The sequence below is a fragment of the Serinus canaria genome, chromosome 5 (assembly GCF_022539315.1).
Source record: "Serinus canaria isolate serCan28SL12 chromosome 5, serCan2020, whole genome shotgun sequence".
NCBI lineage: Eukaryota > Metazoa > Chordata > Aves > Passeriformes > Fringillidae > Serinus > Serinus canaria.
The window spans coordinates 13199144-13218382 of record NC_066319.1 but is presented as its reverse complement, the minus strand read 5'-3'; the positions used below and the strand labels follow the sequence as shown (position 1 = coordinate 13218382).

Genomic DNA, 19239 nt, shown 5'->3' with positions numbered 1-19239 from the left:
CACCTTAGGTTAAAACTTTTAGTAATATTTCCTTTCAGGTGTTGGAAGTTCTGGCTGGCATGACACAAATATCATGACATTGATATCTCAGGGTGTCCAGTCAATCTCAGAGTGGTTGCTTCTTCCTACTGTAAAAGTTTTAGGCAGTGTCCTGTTTTGGGCTGTGAGCCTGAAGAAAGGTTTTCTGTTGATTTTGACTTTTTCTGTAATCCCTTTAAATATTTGTTCAAGCTGTCTTCTGAAGTAAAGAGAATCAGAGGCAGCCCTGTTGAAAGGGCATCAGCTAGATATCCAGAGGCAGTGTTCAGCATCAGGTACATGTACTGACTGTGCAAATCCGTGCTTTATTCCTTTCACTCTGTTCTCCCATTGAGGGGGATTTATCTCAATTTCTTTCAAGTCTTTGTTATTGAAAACTCGATGCTTGCTCTCTTTCTGCAGTTGTCAAAACCTGAGAAGGTTGTGATTCCAGAGCGTTACGTTGAGCTGGAGCCAGAGGAGCCTCTCTCTACAGAAGAACTGGCGGCAAGGCAGCGTAAAGCAGAAAAGATCAAGAATATTCTTACTAAATCAAGGTTGGGTTTTAGGGTTTTTTTCCAGCTCTTACACAGGGACTCATGTTAAACACTGAGAACTAACATCATACCACAATCTGCATTTCTGTTACCTGAATGCAACTTGTAGCTTTGAGAAAATGCACTCAGAATTTGTGTGGCATACTCAGAGCTGCTTTTTAAAACAAGGTAGGAGACATACTGATGAATTCTGCATATGTCCGTTTTCTTGTTTAGAGAGTCCTAAAACAGTAGTAAGTCCTTACCAAACAACTCTCATCTGAGAGTGAGGAGGAAGGAAAGGCTAAAAGCTGGCTAAAAGCAGAAGAAAAGTCAGCATGAGAGCAAGTTTGTTGTGGCCAGAGAGCTGGACTTGTGAAACAACACTTCTGGCTACTTGTAGCTAACACAGTCAGCTGAAACATTCAATTTCCAGAATTTGATGTGTCAGGTACCTGCTCTCTCTTTGGAAGGGTTACAGCCTGAGGACCACCAGGTTTTTCCTTTTCCTCTGAGCACTAGCAAGGAATTTTACTAACAGCTTAAAATAAATAGCACATTTGTAGTGCTTTCATTGAAGCACATTAAGGATATTTCTAGAAAAGGACTTTCAGATGTTCTTAAGGGCTATGCAGAAGTTGTGGCTGAATGTGGGGTGGCTGTGTCATTTTTCCTTGTGTGCTGTAGACGTTTGCATACAACATCAACCCTGTTTTAAAGAGCCGCAATAAAATACGGAGCTTGACAGATGAGATCTGAAAACTGCTCTCTGAATCCAAGCTCCTTCTTATCTGCATGGTGGATTCTTTATGTTTGCAAATGTTAATGTTGTTTTTCACTTTCCCCCCAGTATGCACAATCTGCAGCCTACTGTTGCCCAGGACAAACACAACTCGATTGATTTAGATTCACAGCTGCAGGAGCAGGAGCGCATCATTACCATTTCATATGCTCTGGCTTCTGAAGCCTCTCAGAGGAGCAAGGAGGTAGCAGGTAATGCTTAGTTATTTACAAAATAACAGCTATTCCTTACCAGCATCTCAAGTTGTGTGGGGTTGTTGCTGAACTCCTGGCATGAGAGAAAGTTTTAGTAATTCAAATTTGAAATAGTGAAAAGTGTGTGTAGGTAACAAATGGAGAGGGGCTAATGATTTACACCGAGTATTTGGCCTCCAGTGGACAGGATAAAGGAGGCAAAATACAATGATCAATAAGTTAAGAACTTGGAAACTGACTCTAACTAATAATGCTAAAAAAAAATCAGCATTTTAATTCTCTATAATTACATTAAATCAAATATTTCTATGTTCATTTTTTGATAGTAAATGGATCTGTGACTTCAAAAAAAAATCAAGGAAAGAGGATTTAAAATATTTTTTTAAAGAGAAAAATACTCTGGTCCAGTGATGGAGATGAGGCTGGAATCATTTGCAGCTTGATTTGTGTGCAACAGGCTGAAAAAGAGCTTGTAAAAAGGGGATTGGCATGTCTGGTCACCAGGATGAGAGGTCAGAGCAAGACAGCTGTGCAGGAATTCTGCTCGATGCCTGGAAATTAATAGATCCTTTGCAATACGTTGCTAAAAGTGATAATTTCACTCTTGATTGCTTTATAGTTGAAATAAGTAAGAAATGTCAAGAGATTTGTATCACACAGTAATCCATGCAGCAGCGATTTCCCCCAGAGTCTGACTGGCCATTTATAACTGGCACCATTGGAGAATGGAAATAATGGAAACTTCAACTATGATGGAGAAAAAATATGCACATTTCTCATCCCAAGTTGTCACTTTAAACTTATGGCTCTTGCCACAGCAGCCCTTAAGACCTCCCCATTAAAGACAGATTATTCCAGTATCGGGATGCGTGACGTGCGTCTGCAGGAACAGCGTTGATTGAATGTGGCTGCACGCTCAGGGGTGCAGTGCCAGCTGAACCTGAGGGGAATGGCATTTTGAGGGGATGGAATACATTTCCAAGATAGGAATCTTGAGACTTCAGAGGCTTTCTGTGGGTAATTTAACTGAGTGGCAGGGAGAAAATGATTCGCTGAGGAGGCCAGACGTTATAAAGCTAAACAAAACAAACAGAAAAATGGAATTGTAAAATCATGGGAGCAGTTCAGGAATAACTTTGTAGCCCTTCAGGCCATGGGTCCTTCAGGTCCCAGCAGGGCTTTTCCACAGATGCTTTGGTCCCAGTTCTAGTGACCAGAACTTTGTAACAGGTACTCCAACCCTTTGGTTATGGAATGGGAATTTTTTTTCATGAGGTATGAGCCTGTGGAGCATTTTGCCACTTGAGTTCCAGCTTCTGCTTGGAAAAGGTCACACATCTGGGATCAGCCCAGAAGAACCTGAAATCTTTCTTCTGTGTCAGAGCAGAGTGCCTGCCCTACTCAAAGGTCTTCTTGGGGCCAATTAAGTCTCTTCTGGGTGTGCCAGAACTTGTAGCAACTCAAGAGTACTGAAATAGGTTTGAGTTTTTAAAATGTGTGGTGAATTTAGTATACATTTCATTACTCTAGGTTTTTTATTTATATATTTTAATTTTTTTTACGTTTAATTATCTCAAAAGTGTGATTTGTCAATTTTTTTTTAGATGTATGTAACCACAAAAATCTTCTTAATTCTTTTGTTTCCTCAAAAAAGGAATTAAAGTGTGTATTGGCACTGAAATGTTTAAATGCTGCTTCAGAAAATTTGCAGTCAGTAGTGAGATAAGTTTTAGTTTCATTTTCTTTGTGAAGCATAGCAGCTGCCTCTTTTGTCTTTCAGACACTAAAAGAAGTTCTAACACAGTAGGCAAAGACTAAGGTTTTTAAGGAATTCCAAGCTTTTATATTTGTGCACAGCTTTTGTTGCCACACTTGTACCTCAAAAACTGTCTTCTTGAAGCATGTCTTGCTTTGATTTTGGTTATTTCTTACTCCTTTAAAAGTCAACACCTTCCCTGATATTCTTAAAAAAAAAAACAACCAAACAAACCAACAAACCAAAGTGGTTTGGTTTTAATAGAAAATCTACAAACCAGAAGAGAGTTCAGTTTTTTTAGTTATGGCCTATTTTCTGATGAGCTAAGGTGATTACAAAGGAAAGCACTGTACACTTTGCACAGCTGATTTTACATTCTCAGTTAGTCTCTTGTTACAGATCCCTTCACATTCTTATTTTTGGGGTTTGATTTTTGAAGTATGGGTTATTGTTTGCTCCTTGGTGATGAAGAAGACCACATCTAAAAATCCCCATCTAATTATGTGGATCGTTTTACAAAGATTTGTTTATGAAAAAGACTGTGAAGCTTAACTTTGCCCATTTTTCAGGGGTGAGCAGTTATGTTAGGATATTATGCTAATATAAATCTTCTAAGATAAATTGTACATTTATCTAATCTTAGCATTTTAGAATTTCCTCTGTTCCTAATAAGAAATCAACCTTTAGAGTGGAAATCATGCCAAGAGCCTGGAAGATTAAAGTCAAATACAAGAGTATTAAGAAGTTGTTTCCTATGTTGTGTGCTTTGGCCCTCCAAAACATTAAAACAGAATTTTAGATCAAGTTCAATTCAATTTTAGGATTGTCTTCCAATACTATACCATTATTCAGGTTTATAAGCAAGAATAGTTTTAAGCATTGTATTCTTTATCCTGTGTTTTCAAGCTGAGATATGAAAATGTGTTTACTGTATCATGTACTGCATTATGCAAAATGTTTTATGTATATGTAATTTTGTAAACATTATTTTTCTATATATTATTTTGGTTTCTGCTCACTGGCATATAACAAAGGAAATGTTGAAAACCTGCACAGCCTCAGTGAAGTCTGAAAATTGAATTAGCAAATATAGGTGCTGGTCCAGAGCTTCAAAAGCTTTAAGCCGAGGAGAGTATGTCAGTGTTGTGTGCCTTCATAATGTTCCTGTGAAATTTCATCTTAAGATTGGTTGTCCATACTCTCATGCAAGCAGGAATCTTTATTTGTTTGATTTATGCAAGGAGTAGAAAAAAGCAGCAGGTAGAAATGTTGTTTACCTTGTGTTCCATGTGACTGCAATGGTGCAGCACTGCATTCATTGCTCATCAGGCAGTAGAAAATTAAGGTGACTCCGTTTATGATGGGAATGTTTGATTGTGCAGCCTAATTCCTGTGTGTGATCCCTTCTAGCTCAGCAGTTGACCTACCCACCCAAAGCACCCTCACCTGTACCACAGCCACCTCACTCCCCCTTAAGCAATGGATTTCACTACACATTTGTTTAAACACCTTCCAAGTAAGAACTAACTGCTCTCGGCATGTCTGATCTGCCATCGTGCCTGTGCTGTGGCTTGCTAAATTTTAACTCCTTTACTAAACCAAGAATCCCTCTGAATGAAAGCATGCAGCTCCTTTTCCAGGAACCTTTTATTCTTGTAAATATTGCTTCTGTTGAGCTAACACGTGGGCTGCTCAAGTCTTCAGTTAAGTGCTGTTGCTGTGCAGGTGAGGTGCTTCCTCAGTCCCTCTGTGGTGAAGGGAGGAGATGTCTGTGCTCTGGGTAACAGGGGGCCAGGTTTTCAGCAGCCTTCTGTGCTCTGGTGGCTGCTCAGGGCATGCAGAGAGAGAATCCAAAGTTCACCCTTGCACAAGCAGGGGCTTCCTTTGTGGGCTGGTATCCTACACATGAGCTGGCATCAGAGTCTTAGCCGAGGTGAGCTGAAAATTTGGCCCTTTGTAACTAATCCTGCAATGTTGTGTTTGACTTCAATCGTGCCTTTTATTGGATCATGTTAACAAAAGATGGAGTTTGTCTCTGGTTAGGTTATTTTGCCACTTCAAGTATTAAAATTGTGATAATTTTGTTGCCCATACAAAGAAACATCTGCATTTTTATCCCTTCTCTATAGGATTTGCAGAGATTCCCCTGTTTGAAATTGGAAGTAGGAAAAGGTGTAAATATTGTATGCAACTGCTGAGTGTGCCCCTAGTTAAGACATACCCATATTTTCCTTTTATATTTTTCTTATCTTTCTGATTTTTTTGGGCTCAATTTTATGGCCTGAAACTGAACAAGAAGATAAAGCAGAGATAAAGTAGTAAAGAGGGTTGCTTGAGTAACTCAAATAATTGTACAGTGCCAGGGACTCAAGCAGGGGGCTGGGGCTGACCTTCAGAGGTCCCTTCCTACCCCAACCATTCTGTGATTGCAGACTGACTTAAAAACATGTCTAGCACACATCTGTACAAGTATATACACATAGACACACAGTTACAGATGTATATTTATATAAAGTTGTGTTTTCTTCAGAAAAAGAAAGTAACTGTGATGTGCTGGGGACACAGGAGCTTGAGCATCAGTGGCATCATGAGACAATTAACGTGCCTGTATCAATTGTTCCTTCTGTCAAACTGCAAAAGGCTTAAAAAAAAAATAAAGTTCCCAGCAATTTCTTACTGCTGGGCATTGGCTGACTGCCTTCAATATTTAACCATGTTCTGTTTTCCCTCACACCAGCCAAAGCAGTAAGTGAGCACTGACGTGAGACTGGAGGCAAATCCCGCTCTGTGACACCGCGTGGAGGACAGAGGAGATCCTTTCCCAGGTTTCTGTGGATGCACTCCTTGGCTGGTGACACCTTCTTCTGGAAAGACATTCAGAGAATGATAGGGGGATTTTCTACGACAATGAAGAGGACTGCAGATCATTTTTTATTTGACTTCAGTTTAGTTCACATGTTTTTATACGAATAAATGGCACTTTTAATAGACTCTGTAAAATACTGACCATGTATTTTTAGAATGGTGTATTTTAGGGTTTTTTTTTAATCAAGGGCTGAATTCATTTTAAAAGACACTTCTTGCTTAGATACTAAAAGATGCTGTTACTTCCCCCTCAGGCTCAGATGCACATGGTAAAGTTTTGTGAGAAAAACCCTGCAAATTTGAACAAACCTAGAAGCACATTGATAGGGTATGGATAGGGCTAACACAGGTGACAGGTTTGGTGAAAGGGTGTTTCAGATTGAATATTTTTGTAGAGTTAATCACCCACCCTTTTGCCCATGAAATAATCCATTGCAAGAACTGTTAGCTTGAATTTCTAAATATTAGTAACCACTGTATAGCTGAAATTTCCCAAGAAAGCCATAACAAAAGCCAGTTTTAACTCCCCTTTTTTATGATCCCAGATGATTAACTTAGTGGTATCAATCCACAGTTTGTTAGGTTGCCCTTGAAAGTAGTGCTGCCCCCTCTATAACAAACAGCTAACAAATTTTTATTTTTTTTTTGGAAGCTGAGATGTGAAAGAAGATGATTTTTAATTAAAATATGTGAAGTAAGCAATAAACAATTACAATGTGTCATTTGGCTAGTAAATATGTATTTTTCTTCTGATATTTTTTCAATAGACATTACAGTATGATGTACTGACTAGTGTTTATCCTAGAAACAGCAAAGCTAATGGAATGTGGCACCTGCTGATTTCCTGTGTATGTTCACCTGGTGCTTATCTTTGCCAAACTTTGAAATTCTGTGCTGTACTTATGCATAGGGCAAAGGGTGAGCTGGTTAAAATAAGGAGAAAATAAGATTAAATGTATTGCTGCAGCTATACTTAAAAAAACCCTGTGTATGCATTGAATGCAAGACATGCAAAAACTTCCCAATGTTATGTAATTAGTAGCTGAGTTCAGCTCTGGATGAGAAATAACTGAGAAATACTTCTGCAGTATTTTGTGAAACCACTAACTTGTCTATTCCCTGTATTCAAGTAGCTAAAAACCCCTTGGAATTGACCTTTGTGTTTCAGACTTTAAGACAAATCATCATATATTAACACTATACTCAGAAATATTCTTAAAAGTATATATTTAGCTAATGCAATCTATTTTACCTCAATACTGCCAGTATCAACTTCAAAACCTTTTGCCAAAATAATGATTTATTTTTGCCTTTATAAAAGAGTTTTGAAAGCATAAATGACTATTTTGCAAGAAAACATTAATTTAAATAAAATGTAACCGTTTGGAAAATGGTATATGTACAGATTAAAATATTAACATAACTGCCTCCTATTGCCTCTGTCTTGTCTGCTCTCTTATCAGTGTCCAGCTATTTGGAAATCTGGAGTCATTTGTGCTTTTATCACATTTTGCTCTTCTTTGGTTCAACTCCCATCCAAGTTCCCCAGTTTTGCACTTATTTTACTGGGATTTGAATCAGTCTCTCTCCACACCAATTCTACATTTTGTTGTTGATTATTATTGTTAGTTGATTTTTTGTTTTGTTTTTAGAAATGTTTTCTAAGCAATTGATGAAATCTGCCTTTATTGAATAGCAAGAGTGGGGTGTTGGCTGAGGGGAAGGTGGTGGGCACTGGCAAAGCTGCAGCTCACTGGCAGCATTTGACTTTCCAGCAATTCCCTCAAAAGACACCCAGGTTGATGGAGAGCACTGGACATGTTGAATTCTTTTGAAAAAAAAACCAATTAAAAGTGTTTCTATGGCTTAGTGATGGCTGCACAAACTCGAGGGTGAGTGTTTGAGGCTGTGAGTCCTTGGCAGAAATTGGGAGCTGAGCTGCTTTAGGATGTGCTCATCCTTTTTTTGTGGGACACAGCAAGGCAGTGAAGGGAAAGGAGCACAGGCAGTGCTGCTCTGCAGGATGGGACAGATGCTCATTCTCTTTTCTTTGATCACACACACAAAATCTGCTCATTCAAGCTTGTGTGGAAGAGAAGGATTTTGCCCTGAACAGTTTCATCATTAACATTTTCAACAGAACCAGTCTTGACTGAAAGATTTTGGTCATGTCCCTAGTTAATCCCATATTTGGGAAAAAATAAGGTAATTTTTCTTCCAAACCTTTTTGCTGAATATGTGAAATGCTGTTCTTAATGACCATCTTTTGTAAGGATAGGTGTAGTTTTTAAGTAGGAATAACCAGTTTTCCTATGCATAGAGTGTTTAGTTTGGCTCAATTTCCTTTTTCAGTTCTGTTCCTTTTAATCTACATGCTCTTTTCAGGGTGTTACAAGCTACTTTCTGATACTAAAACTACAAAAAAATTATGTGAACTTGCAGATCAATATAATTTTGGTCAGAAAGTGGACTTTTTTCCTCCCTCTTCACTGTTCAACAGGCAGTGTTTGGGACTAATTGAACTCACTCATTAGAAAACAGTGTCAGTTCTTTTGATTGTGCTGGTTTTTAATTAGTGTTTTGTAATGTTATACCAAGCAAAAATTTTGGAGGCTGAATTCTCTTCCCATATACAGCTGTCTCCAGTTTCTTCAGCCAAAGTTACTAAACATTTACTGCCCAGCTGCATTTATAAAAGTACAGCCTGATAGCTGTAAATGACACCTCTTTCACCTTCCTGGACTTGCACAGCAGCCCCCAGCCCTGTTTTTCACTATTATTTTTAAGTTTGTGGGATTGCTGGGCTGCAAGGAATCCTGCTGAGCTGTAGGACTGTTTGTATTTGTGCATCTGTATTGTGCTGTTTGTTTTAAAGGACTGGGCAGGTGGGCAGTACTTTGAGCCATCCAGGCTGTTTTGGAACACTTGGGAAGAAAAAAAACCACATCACTAACAAGAACAAACCCACCAGAAGTAGATACAAAGGTTTTTCAGGAAACTGCTGAGAGATTCTCTTCTGGAGAGTATCTTAGGTGTGGAAAGAAAAGCTACTGAAGGATGCTACTAAACTTGTGTGCTGCTGTTTCAAAAAGCTCTTCAAGCCCATCAGGGTGGTCTTGGGTATCCCACAGCCTTGGGAGGGAGGGGTTGGTGTTCTGAGAAGGCAGAGCACTCCCAACCCATTCTGGTACTTCACAGCATTATTTTTTCCCCTGTACCATTTACTCCTCTGACTTCCAGATCCTTAAATATAAATATAAATAAATAAATAAATAAATATATGTTTTTTATATCAGCATCTGTTCCCCTCTAGGAAACTACTTATTTCCCAAGTGTCTTAGCAATTAACTTCTGGATGTTCTATGAAGGAAAGACCAGATTTACCTAGTGTGAAGACTTAGAAGATGCAGAAGGCAGGATGTGATGTTACCCCTCTGATTTATGCCTGTCTGTGGGTATTTTTAAGTGTTTGCTTGTGCTGTGTGTAGTGTGCCAGTGTACTGCATGGTTGTAAAAAGAACAAAGCCATGCACAAGAAAAACATGAAAAAATTGCTGTATTTTCCACACCTGGTAAAGATCCCCATTGGTTATTTGGCTGTATTCAAAAGGCTAAGATTTTTATTGCTCTACTAGCAAAAGCAACCTTTCTTCATAGTAGAGCAGTACAAAGAAAGAGCACAAAAAATCCCCACATCACAGTGCCTGAAATTCTGTTTGAACAACTGTATTGATTGGGTCTGACCCCTTTACATTTTTTTTTCCCCATTATTTGAAAAGGTGCATCTAACTGCAGCTGAATTGAACCAACTGCAATGAACTTTCCATGAAAACTTCTTGAGATATTTCTTTAGTTCAAAGCTCTGGAATTTTAAAGAGCATTTTTAATACAAGTCTGTTGAGGTATCCTGTGCAACAACCACACTTGGAATGCTAAACTACAGGTAAATGTAAGAAGGAGGTAAGATTATAAAAGCTGCTGTGAAATTGCTGGGAGATGGTGGAATAACTTCAAATGCTAATTATAAAGTAAATAAAACCAGAAAGTATTGAATATGTGTAAAAAGTGAGTGCATATAGAAAGTATATGCACATTTGAGCACTGTTGACTTGTTATTTACATGCCAGTGCTCCTGGTTGCCTTACAGGGAGTGGAAAACAGCCTCCAAAGAAAACAGAATTAGCATTTTTGGAGCAGCTGTTGGTCAAATTGTGTTACCACATGTAAACCTGAAGGACAGTCATGTTTTCTTGAATCCTCTTACCAAGAGCAGTAGCATAAGGAAGCACTAAAAGAAGGAAGAGATTAAGTAATTAAAGGTGAATAGTGAGATTGTAGGAAATCATGGTAGAGATGTATCTGCAAGCAAAGTGTAAATAAGAGGCTGAAGGTGAGGGTGGAGAGCAGCCTGGTGGTGGGAAATGAGAGGTAGTAAGAAGATGCAAAGAGCTCAAATACTTGGACGTGGACAGCATCAAAATGCTTCAATGAAAGGACTTGGCCTAAGTTGTAGTGGAGAAGGTAAGAAGGAATAGCTGGGAAATGAGAATGTTTTATGTCCCACTACAAAAAATACCTTGTGAAAGAGTTAAACAAGGGAGTGGGATATTGATGGTAGTAGTGGATGAAGGAGAATCAGTGATGACTTCAGGGTAGTGTTTTGGTAGCAGGACAATTGTCTTTTCTAATGCCAGTTGCTGCCCTTTTTTTCCTAGACAGCATTTAAAGTTCTTTTCAGTCTTGCCTTTTAATTTTTCTCCACTGGATCCTCATATGGCCACCATAAATGGTACTGGGTTTGGATAGATCATAGCACAAACCGTAAGTGTGAGCTCCTTCTGCACCTGCACATCAAAAGTAACTCAAATGGGTCAAATTACCAAGCACTGTGTTTCTTTAATGCTGTGCAAAAACTAAGGAAACTCACCTTCCATCATGATGCTGTACACCTCTTGCACTAAGATATTTTTCTCAGGAAAAGTGCAGAGGTGACAGGCTTAAAAGCAAACAAAACCAACTTTTTCTCTGTCCCTTCAGTTGCGGGTACCTTGACACATGGTCCCTTCTCTTAATCCCCTGACAGCTTCCAAGAGACTGATGCAAAGAGCCGTGCCAGGCTTTGATTATGAGATATTGCACTGCCACTTATTCTCTTTGTCTCCTGCAGTTTACAGAGGCAGCTTCAGTGCATAATTTAATCCCTGTACTGGGGACTGTAGCAAATCCACGGAGATTTCTACCAAGCGTCCTCTCTGGCATCAGAACAACATGTGCACATCGTCTTTGATGTGAATTCCCCAACCAGAGCCTTAGAGGGACCTATGGCTTTGAAGCTGGCCTATAAATTGTGCTTTCAGGAATCAAGTTGTCAGCCTCCTCTTCAGGAAGAAAGGGAGAGTAAACTGCAAAGCAGTTGCAAGAAACTACAGGGCAACTTACAGATCTGGTTTCCTTGGCCTCGGAGAATTCCTGTAGGATGCTGAGAATCCCTTTTTACCTGGCTTAGAAGCACTCTCTGTGGTGACTGCCAGACCCATGGGCACTGGGGCTGTGATGGAGCTCACCTGGAGGGGTTCCTGGTTCCAGGGCAAATGGAAGGGGAACAGGCACACCAGTGCATTTGACCTCATTCAGGTGTTTTCAGTTTTCCAAAGCCAAGTGCTGAGAATGCACCTGTGTTGCTCTTTGTGTAAGCAAATTTTCAGTGTGGTTTAGAAACAGATGAAAACTTAGCAGATGTGATGGTTGTTCTGTGACAAACTTCTGTGGCCTAACTTCACTCCTTCCCTGAGGTGTAGGAGAACAGGCAGACTCCTGCCTTTCTATTGAGATGGAAATCACTTGGTCTTTGAGTTGAGGAATTTCAGTGGACAAGTCTTGTTTTAATAGACAAATGCACTTGCCCTTCTTGTTTGTCAGTGTCTGCTTATGATGTGTTCTGTTGTCATCTCTGGCAGCTCCTTCCATACCAACTTGAAAAAGCTAAGGGCTGCCTGGAGTCAACCGAGACACAGACTTGGGTTTTTCCAGTGTTCCCTGTCTCCAATGAGCTGAAACCATCCTGCTCCTATCCATGCTACTACTGCTGATACTGTTGTAGCAAATGTTGCTAAAACTGACTCCAGAATTGCACTCAATTTGTGCATTCACTGCACAAACTGAGCTAAATCAGCCTTTCATGGTATATAGGGAGAAGCTTATGCTGCTTCATCGATCAGTCTGCAAGTTCTTAGAATGTTTATAAATGCTAGGCAGAAACAGACAAGACTGTATAGAATAACTCTTCCTATTTTGAGCAGGTGAGTCTTAGGTCAGCATCACAGATGTTACCCCAAATCTCATCAGATGTTCGTATTTGGTGTTTGACTTTTGGGGGATGGAAACTCTGCTGATTTTTTCTTTTTTTCCCCCGTCAGAGCTGTATCTAGAATAGTTTAATTTCAGTTTATTATTTTATCTTTGTGTGTTCTATTTAATTAAAACTGAAACTGATGGCCTAATGAAGGAGGCAAGAGGCTGAGTGGAAGAGCCCCTCATTTTGTCTGTCAGTAGAGAGCTGTGCAGGACTGGCCTGGATCTGCTTTTCCTGGGTCTTTCCAGATCCCACCATGAATCTCTGCATGGCTGCATGCTGGTGGAAGAGCTCAGAGAGCAGCTCGGCTGGGACAGAGAAGGCAGAGAGGTGAGTGGCAGCCACAGCTAAAGGATTTCAACAGTGAAATGCTGGTTCGAGTTCAGCTTGAGTGTCTAACCAGGAAAACTTGGAATGGGTCTATTAGGAAAGTGATCAGCTGATCTCTTAGGGAGGTATCTCACTCTATTTCCTAGAGACAGAGCAGCTTTCCTAAGTCATGGTGAGGTTTTCTCTCTTCACAATGCACAAGCTACTTAAATTCTTCCCCTATGTATTAGAAGTTTGCAGTATTGGGAAAACAGAAAAATCTTTGCAAATCAAGTACAAATGACTGTTGGTGGCTGCTGGAACCTGGTTCTTGAAATGGAATGAGTGGAAGAGCTTGTATAAAATGCAGATGTAGTAAAACACAGTAATCAAAATCTACACTCAGTTTCTATTTACAATATTACTTTTATTTTTTCCATACTTATTCCAAGTCCTCCCCCAATAGCTGATGCTGCAATGTTTACATTCAACTAGGCACTGATAGTACAAACTGCTGCTTTCCTTCAGCCAACTGGCTTGGAAATGTTGTCTGCACATCAGGAATTGTACACAGAAACAGAGTCCCCAGGAGCACCCCGAGTGTCCCCTAGAACACTGCTGTGGAGGTACCAGAGGTACAGGGCAGATGTCCTGTTCTCCCAGCCAGGAGAGGCAGGTGATCTGTCTGATGTACTAAGAGGAAAAAAGGTCTAAAAAGCTCTGATATTTTATTCATTACATGAATGCACTGACTTTGCAGAGGAATGGATGTGTTTAATTCTTGCTGGGAGGAGTTGCTGAACTCCTGGCTTTCTAGGCATATCAGCTTGACAGGTACAGCCTTGTGCTAATTGACTCAGACCTCCAAGTGATGCATGTGCAGGGAGAAAAGGAAGAAGGGCTTGCATACTTTACTCTTTATTCTATATTTTAAAAAAGCTAAAATGATTTGTATATCCTTTTCATTATCAAAGTATACTTTCTCTTTCAAAGTAAACTGGTTTATCTGGGTGGTGTTATTTTTAATAACAGCTCAGGGCTCTAGCCAGGAACCAGTAATTCAAAAAATCACTATTTTCTACTGAAAGGTAGAAACAACTACAGCTCCTCCTCCTCATTAAAAAGCCAAAGAAGCAATTAGAGCCTCCTGCTGTATTACTCTTTTCTAAAACATATTCTCTATGCAACTGCTCTAGGACTTCAGATGATCAATGCTGTCACAAAAGTGAGCAATTTCTCCTCAGGCCTGCCAACACTAGCATCTATAGACAAAATCATTGTTTAAAGCTCTAGTACATCACAGAATAATGCTGATATTGGTATTTTACAACTAATGCAACATCACGTAATTCACATGTAATCTTAATAGTCAAAAATTCAAGACTGGGGCACTAACTGAATAAACCACTAACATGAAGCTTCCTTATCTGGCATGGAATAAGGGAAGGGATAGTTCAGATAACATTGTAAAGATTGGGCAGGAACAAAACAAATTTATTTCTCCATCCAGGATTTTATACACTTTACAAAAAGCAGTAATATCACTGCGCCCATAAAAATGTTATCCATGGCAACAGAAAGCAAATACTACTTTTTGTCATCTAACAGGGTCTTTTTAAAATCAAAATACAAAGATCTGTGCTGTAGCAGTCCTCCACTTTGCACTGTAACAATAAGGCTTACTGTACTTTAAATACAAAGCTGTTACATCTGCAGTTATGAACCACTGGCTTTCACAAACATCATTTTATAATTGCTTTTTGATTCTTTTTTGTTTTCTGGAACCTCAGCTTCCTCATGTTTTTCAGTAGCTTGTAGCTCCTCTGCAGACTCCTCTTGCTCTGAATCAGAGCCACTTTCAGAATCATCTGAACTCTCATCAGAGGAGTGTCCAGCTGCCTCCTCTTCTTGTTCATCTTCCTGAAACTGTAAGTTCAGATTATAGAGAGATAAAATATTATTTCCTGGCAACTCCACTGCAGCCTTTAAAATTTCCCTGTGAGATTATTTCACTTAATGGCTTCTTTCATTTTGGCACTAAAATGGGTCTTGTTGCTAAACAGAGGCCCATAAGACACAAACTACTAGACAGAAAGCAACTCCCTGAAGTGGTTAATCATGCCAGCTGTGACATGAATTCATCAGCCACTGGTTTATTTAGTTACAGCAGAAATCCTAGACACCATTCAGTGTGTCTGAAGTTCTAGATCACATCAGTTCAGTAATTCCAGTATTGACACTGGAATATTTGTCACAGAGTGACACCATGGAACTAAAGCTAGGCCATCCAGAATTCACATTTGTGACTGATCTATGAAAGGACACTTAGCGAACTGCAGCATGAGGAATGCTGAAGCAATCCAATGATACTGCTAACAACAATGCAGATGGTTATCCTCCCTACTTATGTATTCCTCAGCAACACCTTGATTTAATATATAAAAACTGTCACTCTGTGCCCTAATCAGACTGCTCTGGAGCAGAAGTCTTCACTTCTCAGAACAACGAGAAGCATCAGTCATTTCTGAGCACCTAAATGACCACCCCAGTGTACACAAACAGCAGCCAAGTGGCTGCAATAAGTGTTTGTTCTTTAACCCAAACCATGGAAGTCTGCATGGATTTTTAAACCCCGTACCACCTTGTCTCAGTGAAGTGAAAGCCAAATCACTCAGAAATGAACTCAGTACCTCGCTGAAGCCGAGCCCGCAGTGGCGCCGGTTCCGCCCCGACATGGTGCTGTCCATGCTCTGCTGGTACTGAGACTCCAACTCCTCGTTCATTTTCTTGTCTTCTTCCCCTGCATTGTCCAGGGTACTTTGGTTATGGTTATTCAAATTAACAAAGACACCAAATTACAGGAAGTCACATTTTCAAAGGCAAGAAGTTTAAATGCAACCATTCTAAACTAGGATCCAGTGTTACTGCATACAAACCATCAGACTTTAAAGCAACAGTACCAAGGTGCAAGCAGGACGGCTTTGATACAAAGAGGACTGGGAAGTTCCTGAGACCTGATGCATTCCACAGTTGCACTATGCAGTGTTATGTTCTACAGAACAAGGTAAATGTAATCAGTGTGAGTTCTCTGTGCTTCCAGCCAATACTGCAACATGCCCCAGCAAGGAGAAACTTTGTGACCTTCACTACATAACACGGGATTACTGTGATGAAATCATCCCTCAGATATAGCATCATGCCTTGGGACAATAGCACCACTCTTGTTTATGGAGCTGTATCTGAAACTGTTTCATGCATTCCAAATTACAAGGAGCAGTTACTACAGCTCTGTATTTTTCCATCCTTAGCAATTAGCAGAAAAACTAATTTTCATGAGCTACTTCTATAGTCCCTTTATTTACTTGAGTGAGTGGTCTAAAATACTTAAGGTTCCTATGTACCTGGAAAAGGTAGGAATCTCTAATTCTCTCCAGGAGGCCTACAACACTAGCTTTTAATTTGTATCTCTGTGAAGCTGAAAGGTTCTATTGCAAATCCACATTTCTTCATTTGGAAATTAGAGCTGTATGTTGGACAAAGAAGTGTTAAAACCCCCAGCATTTTAACTTCTTGCTATTAACAAATGAGTGCTGATTCTGTATGACTTCAAGGAGAAGCATCACTTCCTTTCTAGACACTCAGGTATGAAGGAGTGATTCTCAGTCTCTGTAAGCTAAGAGCAGCAGCACCTGGAACCAATCCTCAGGCTTATTTTGGGCCATGGATAATTTTTCATCACGTGAAAAATGATCAGTGGAGCGCATCAGGGAAAGTTTTCTGGAATATGAAGGAACGTTTTCTGGAGGGCTGACAGCTGCTATTCCACAAGGCTTTATCAAGGCTTCTCTCAGGCAGTGCAGTCCAACCCAGCTTGGTGCCATGTACTTTGACTTCCCAAGCATGATAAGGGGTTACCATGGTCCTACAAGACATCCAATTATTGCTGACTGCCTTGATCTGGCAGATGACCTTGCAGCTATTACCTCATAGTTTTTCAGCTTTCTCCTCATTGCTTTAGGGCAGAGATCTTTCTATTCAATAGGTAACCAGGTCAGGGACAAATCAACCCCTGTTCTTTTCTGTGTACATAGTTTGGCTATCCTGGCACATACTAGACTTTAAAAAGCAAGTGAGTGTGGTCACAGAAACCATTTGTCAGTAATCTAAAAGAAGTAAAGAACTTCTACAACTCCACAGCCTGACCCAGCTTTAGCTGCAGCCATGAATCCTGAAATCCCTCCCTGCCATTATCTACCAAGCTCAGAGCACTGGAATGTTCCTAAATAAGGGTTAGATTTCCAACTTTGTATCAGCTCTTGGATAAACTGACCTGTCCTGAAGTGAGAGGTTGATCTGTGGTCTCCGATAACAAGGCGGCCAGTATGTTCTTTCTAAAAGAAAAGGCAGTTTGTTTTGGAGCTTTAGGGTGCACTGACAGCTCTGCCAACATCCTGGACATCTTGAATGGAAAAGATATGCTGTCAAACCCTGCCACCCAACTGCAGGACTGGAAGCTTTCCTAGCTAACAGCTGCTGCCTCTAGGTAAGCTGGTATCCTTTTTCTTTTGCTGAATTTTCTGAAAAATAAACCCCAGCAGCTACACACTCTGCCCTCGCCAGACCCCAGAGATGCTTCTATTTCACTCTGTTTCTTGCCACTGATACAAAAATTATACTACATGATGCTAGACAGATGTGTTTTCAGGTTCTGATCATTTACCCTTTCTCTGACACTCTGCAACAGTTCAGGCCGTGCATCTTACGACAATCCCACTTTCAGACTGGTCACAGTGTCAGGTAAGCCCTTCACAGTGATGATTAATTTATTGGCTCAGTAGTTGCTCATTAGCAAATGTGTCCCAATAGGCAAGAACTGGCATTACACAGCAAGCAGCATTAAGCACCCAAGCAGACATTCAGATTAGTGGTACTGGGGTGCTTTAATGGGGCACTATCCCTATCCACTACCAAGTATTAACTTTCACCTCTTTAAAACAGTTAGCTATTTTAGCTTACAAAATTACTGTATTCAAGCAAAATAAGCTACTACAGGTAAAAATGACTGAAAGTAAGTAAAAGTGCAATACTAAACCACCATTTTATACATGAAAAAATCATTATTACATTTAACCAGTTTTGCAGCATTTTTTGCAGCGTGATAGAAATCGAGTTTTAGCGTATTTTTTCTTTAAAAATATTCCCTAGACTTTAGTGGTTTAGTCCTTAAGCTACCACTCTTAAAAAAGCTTTTGCAGTGACAGAGAAATTTACAGACCTAGTAGGTAGCTTTGTTAATTTCTAACAAGGCCTGTCTCTCGGAAGCGTCAACAAGTAATTTTACGAGCCGGTCTGAAAGCATTTAAGGCGTGGGGTGGGGAGGCAGGACTCGACAACTTCCGAGCGCGGTTTGTGTAACACGGCTGCTGACACAACAGCGGTGAAACCCAAATCCTCCTAGAGGAGAGCCCCAAAGCCCGGCAGCTCTGTGGTGTTGTCGCTTGGCTCAGATCGCCCCGCAGCACCCCGGTCGCCGTGCCCGCCCCCGTGGGGGCGATGGGCAGCGGGGCGGCCTCACCTTCGCGGCGCCCATCAGCCGCAGGAACTTCTGCTTCCGCTCCTCGTTGCCCAGGTCCGCCGCCTCCCAGCTGCTGGAGCCCTGCGGGAGCATAAGCTCACTGCGCCCGCCCGCCCCGAGCGGCCCCTCCGCCCCGCCGCAGCCCGCCCGGGAGGCCGCGGCCTGCCCGCGTCCCGCCGGGGGCTCCACCGCCGAGCCGCGGCCCTGCCGCCGCCCCCCGCGCCACCAACCCCCTCCCGCCGCGCCGCCGCCCCGCGCCCGGTTACATCGGGGGAGGCCGCTCGCTTGAGGCCGTGCTGGCTCTGGGACTCCCTGGCGGAGCTCATGGCCGGGCTGGGTGACCGGGCCGCGCTGCCGCCTTCCTGCCGGAGCCGCTCCCGCGGAGGCGGGCGCGGGGCGCGCCGGGACCGGTAGTTCCGGGCGGGCGGCGGCGGCGCGGCGCGGGCGGGCAAGGGCTGCGTGTCCCAGAGGCCTCCGCGGCCGTGACGGCCGGGCCGGGCCCCGCCTCGGGGCGGGCGGCGGCGCTGCCGGGAGACGGGTGCCGGACCTTCCCGGCACTTTCCGGCGTTCGGCAGCGGGGATGGCGGTGTGGGAACCCTGCCCGCTGCTCGGCTCGCTTCAGTGCCCGCCGGTCCCTGCTTGTGTGCCCCGAGTGGTGCCCTGTGTGCGCAGCTCCAGGTGTTCCCATTAACCCCTCAGGGCCTCTGGCTGTTTGCCGCCCCCGCTGTTTCATCACCCCCACACGAGTATGAGACACAAATTGAGGCACTGTCCCCAGATTTATCTTAGCTCAAAGGCGGGTGCCGAGAAGGGGATGCCAGACTCTTCACAG

The 19239-nt window shown here is 41.7% G+C and overlaps 2 protein-coding genes across 8 annotated transcripts in view; one reads left to right on the top strand and one right to left on the bottom strand.

Moving 5' to 3' along the window:
• The window catches only part of PLEKHA7 (pleckstrin homology domain containing A7), a 144898-nt gene extending 137299 nt beyond the window's left edge, over positions 1–7599 (top strand). For 6 of the 7 annotated variants that reach the window (XM_050974958.1, XM_030240013.2, XM_030240015.2 and 3 more), the window contains 4 exons: positions 442–575; positions 1405–1547; positions 4717–4822; positions 6044–7599. In XM_050974958.1, the coding sequence (XP_050830915.1) occupies positions 442–575; positions 1405–1547; positions 4717–4811 (372 nt within the window). In that variant the 3' untranslated portion in view covers positions 4812–4822; positions 6044–7599. The remainder of the gene's footprint in view (positions 1–441; positions 576–1404; positions 1548–4716; positions 4823–6043) is intronic. The other variant, XM_050974959.1, reaches the window with a different exon arrangement.
• A 5639-nt stretch (positions 7600–13238) lies between these two features.
• On the bottom strand, positions 13239–18837 carry C5H11orf58 (chromosome 5 C11orf58 homolog). The gene is made up of 5 exons (XM_050975387.1): positions 18674–18837; positions 18408–18488; positions 17163–17223; positions 15523–15632; positions 13239–14758 (listed from the first exon to the last, which is right to left on the bottom strand). Exons 1-5 carry the CDS (start codon positions 18731–18733, stop codon positions 14549–14551), a joined length of 522 nt encoding a protein of 173 aa, XP_050831344.1. The 5' UTR covers positions 18734–18837; the 3' UTR covers positions 13239–14548.
• Between the last annotated feature and the right edge of the window lie 402 nt (positions 18838–19239).